Source organism: Apaloderma vittatum, unplaced genomic scaffold, assembly GCF_000703405.1.
Source record: "Apaloderma vittatum isolate BGI_N311 unplaced genomic scaffold, ASM70340v1 scaffold8614, whole genome shotgun sequence".
In the NCBI taxonomy this organism is placed as follows: Eukaryota; Metazoa; Chordata; class Aves; order Trogoniformes; family Trogonidae; genus Apaloderma; species Apaloderma vittatum.
Window position 1 is genome coordinate 36,232 of NW_009713214.1, and position 4,278 is coordinate 40,509.

The 4,278-nt window shown below is 37.2% G+C and overlaps 1 protein-coding gene across 1 annotated transcript in view; it reads right to left on the minus strand.

The window, feature by feature from the left end:
• Positions 1–4,278, minus strand: part of SUPT20H (suppressor of Ty 20 homolog (S. cerevisiae)) — a 34,094-nt gene that overhangs the window by 24,538 nt on the left and 5,278 nt on the right. The window contains exons 5-9 of the mRNA XM_009868279.1: positions 3,287–3,413; positions 2,554–2,657; positions 1,902–2,018; positions 1,720–1,773; positions 682–821 (exon numbers count right to left, since the gene is read on the minus strand). Coding sequence (XP_009866581.1) covers positions 682–821; positions 1,720–1,773; positions 1,902–2,018; positions 2,554–2,657; positions 3,287–3,413 — 542 coding nt within the window. The remainder of the gene's footprint in view (positions 1–681; positions 822–1,719; positions 1,774–1,901; positions 2,019–2,553; positions 2,658–3,286; positions 3,414–4,278) is intronic.

Sequence of the window (4,278 nt, forward strand, 5' to 3'; positions counted from 1 at the left end):
GGGGGCAGGAGGCCCTATCTCGACCTACTAGCTACTCCCCTTCTAACACACCCCAGGAAGCCATTGGCCTTCTTGGCCCTGAGGGCACACTGCTGGCTCATGGGCATCCTGTTGTCCACCAGCATCCCCAGGGCCCTTTCTCCTACACTGCTCTCCAGCAGTTCAGTCCCCAACCTGTACTGGCACATGGGGTTATTCTTTCCCAAGTGCAAAACTCTACACTTGCCCTTGTTGAATTTCATCAGATTTCTCCCCGCCCAGCCCTCCAGCCTCTCTAGGTCTCTCTGAATGGCAGCACAGCCTTCTGGTGCGTCAACCACTCCTCCCAGTTTTGTGTCATCAGCAAACTTGCCGACAGTGCTCTCTAATCCCTCGTTTAGGTCATTGATGAATATATTGAAAAGCACTGGCCCCAGCACTGATCCCTGAGGGACCCCACTAGACACAGGCCTCCAACTGGGCTCTGCCCCATTGACTACAACTCTCTGACTTCTTCCCTTCAACCACTTAGTGACCCACCTCACTACTCGGTCATTCAGACCACACTTCCTCAGTTTACCGATGAGGATGCTGTGGGACATTACATAAGAAGTAAAATTTTCACATAAAGCATTACTTAATTTTTGAAACACATCATAAAATTTCAAAGAAAGTCTCAACATGCTTCATAATGAAAACTACCGTTTCATTGGGCGAGTATTCATCTTCTGTTTGTTGTACAGGAGCCTGTTTGTAGTACAGGTCACTGCTATTGAAGGATCAAGACACAAAGGCTCTGCTGTAGCCAAAATAAGTTGGCTCTCAAGTAGGAGCTTGTCCTCCTGCAATACACACAGCTATTAATAAACGTAAAAATACAAATACTTTTACAGTAATTGTATTGATATATACCTAACCTATGCATATGTGAATGTTATCTTAAAGAAAAATGAAAAAATGGTGTGTGGATAGTCAACGAAAGAAAATTTCGAACAATTAAGTAATACTAACCATTATTACGAGTTACAGAGCTTTGGGTGGGGCTTCCAGTAGAAAAGAAATCCTTCCGAAAAATAAGGGGCATATTCTTTTTTTGTTGTTTGTGTTTTCTGTGTTTGTTTCAAACACAGTATGAGAAGCATGAAATCCATTTTCTGTTAGTGATTGGTATTGATGGACAGGCAACCACTGCTACAAAGATGATCTACCTGGGAGTTCAGATTACAATTTGAAATGGATTTGAGCATGACTGTGGCTCTGAAATACAAATGAGCATGTTGAGTACACTGTGCCGTTCAGCACACACCTAACTATAAACTATACAACCGTACTTACTTAGGATTCTCTTTACTGTATCAGTACCAATAGTAAAATGATGCTAGAGCAGTAACTGTGCCATTGAACTCCAACTGCTGTTCTTGGGCTGTATGTTGGAGATGAATGAAGTAAGGTAGACTCGTTAGAGTAACTCCCAATACTATCACTCTTCATTACCATAATTTAAGGTCTGATTGCACAAACTCCTATTGTTTTCTATGACATCTTGTGGGAAGATGCTATTAACAAGTTAATTTGTCAGCTCGAGCATGTACCATGCATCACTATGTACATGGCTAATAGTTTGAATTAATGAAAAATATAATCAGTTTAATCAGATTTTATTAAACAAGTCGTATTTGCTTGTACTTTACTGTGTATTTACTGCATCACTATGAAGTTTTAAAATAACTGCTAACCCACCTGCGTCCATTTGTGGTTGTCACTTGTTATAGAGTGCACATCACAAATTAAAGTCTGAGGAAGAAGAAATAACAGTAATTAGCTTTCAACTAAATAAGATTTCTTAACACATGTTCAGTAATAGCTCATAAGTAGTTTAGCAACTATCATAACCCTGAGGAATTGATCAAAACACTTCTTACCTGCATTGTAGGACGCAAAAGAATGTGCTTGCTTTGGTACGTTGGAGATTTCATGTTACCAGACTGCCTATAGTCACGTATTTCTGCTATGACACATCCACAATGAAAAATATTAACCTAATTGAAACAAAAACCAACAACTTGTAAATAAACAAAATATTTACCAATCTGCCTCAGCTGATTTTTTTTGCAGAAAAAGATGATTCCTAGGTATCATATCAAATTTAGCAATACTATGAATAAAACTAATCATTAATTTTTCAGATCAGTGGTCTTTAATATTTACCTAGTCATACCTAAAATACAAGTTACAAATATAGCGTTTTTGAATGTGCCAGTAATGTAATTCCAAGAAATTCCCAGGTCAAACATTTCATAATGACAAAGAACAAAGAGCATTTTGCTGCAGCACAGAGCTGAAGTTGTCTGGCAGCCTTAACTAAGCTAATCTCTCTTCTACTCCTTTGTCCCCAATATTTATTACTATTTTTTGCTATGTATCAATAAAATATTTGGGGCATTAAATATTACAGTTCCAAAAGCACAAGTGTTTTACAACATGTTGCTGGAATTGCCGACATGAAGCATTCAAAAAATCAAGGTCTATCTGGATGCAAAGAGTAAGTTCTCTTTGAAAACAAAACTTTCAAACCTGAGATTTTTCTAAAAGATCAACCAAAATAGGTGGTAGCTCCTCTGCATCCAAATATTCAAGCAGCTCTCCTTCCTCATAAGGCAGCCGAATGGTCTCAGAATCTGCATTTAAACAAAACATATTTCTTTTCAAGTTTAAACATTTACAATATGAAATCTAAAATCAATCTTGCCACCGGAAATAGCAGGGCCAGTGGAAACCTATCTAGACAGGCACATATTTTTTTTGCATAGTATTAATTTCTACATTCATTTATGTTCCCAGAGCTTTATTTTGATCTTAATAGCTCAACAGGACTAAATTTTTGCTCCCAGCCAATATATCCATGCTCTTATTGCACATCACAGTACTAGTGGCATGAAGATGGAACCAAACTGGAACAGAGATGCCTTTAGTCGACTTAGTTTTAGGAAGCAGGGAAAGAAACAATTAGACAGAAGGAACGTCATGTGAGAGAAACTCAGATAAGCAACTTGGAAAGCTAAGAGGAAATACGAGACTGGAAGACCACTGACTTACGCTGCACCGTCAGAGACCGTTTCTAAGCATCTCGCAGCTTTATGAAAATTTTTAATTCAAGTACAGCTGGGGCTTTTTATAGCTTTGTTTTGGTTTTTTTTCTCCACACAAGAGATTATGTTAGAAGCAAAACAGTTAAATATAAGCAACAACACATTCTAGTTATAGAGCATTCAGAGTACTTTTAAAAATTAGAGAACGAAAAAATTACCTGAACCATTTTTTCCCCTGAGCATAAGTGAATAACCCTCATTTCCTGGATAGAGGTTCACTACCAGACACGACAAGGTCTCCTGCATAACCAGCTTCTCAAGTAAATTCACATTTCGTCTCAGCTTCTGCTTTAAAAGTAAACATTGCTCATGAACATAATCCTATCAAGCAATTAGCAGAAATCCAAAATAATTGCTAGAATACGAGTACTATTCAGATTAATGTTGAAGCATATACTTAAACAAGCCAAGTTAAATTTAATTTGACTGTATATTCAGCACAGTATGTATGTTATGTATTATTATACTTAGATTTTTAAAAAAAACAACAAACCACACCTATTTAAGTTAAAAACCCCACATCTTGAATTAAGTCCGCAGACAACACAGTTAAGAATGCTGCAGACTTACAGTGCGTTACTATTCGTATTCTATGAGTATCATTTACACATTATACATTGTTTGAGAACAACAATATATTCTGTATTTTTGAATATTCCTAACAGAAGCAGATATTTAGTTATTTAATTGTAAGAATGATTTTTTCCCAAGTGTAACATATCTTCAAAATTAATTAGCGTGTTTCAAAGGCCCCCCATACATATCTTACAAATTTAAACATTTTACAAGTCCCTTTAGAATGTAAACCAATGAATTCTACATCCCAGATAATTTTTAAACCTTCTGTCTGAAGGCCAGATTTCATAGCTGAATACTACTTCTGGGTGGAGTCGTATGTTGGAAGTTAAAACTACCACTCTACTAAGCTGCCCAACGGCTCATTTCATGTACACCCAACTAAATCGTAGCGGGCTATCTTTTTTTGAACAAATTCATCTTTCCAGAGATAATAAGAAGACAGAATACAGAATCATTACTTATAGGGGAATGAACTAAGAGAAAAGAGCCAAAAACAAAACACCAGGTCCTACAGCTGTACTATCCAACTTTCTACAATTCCAGGTATGCAGAGAAAAAGGAGGGAACTCTT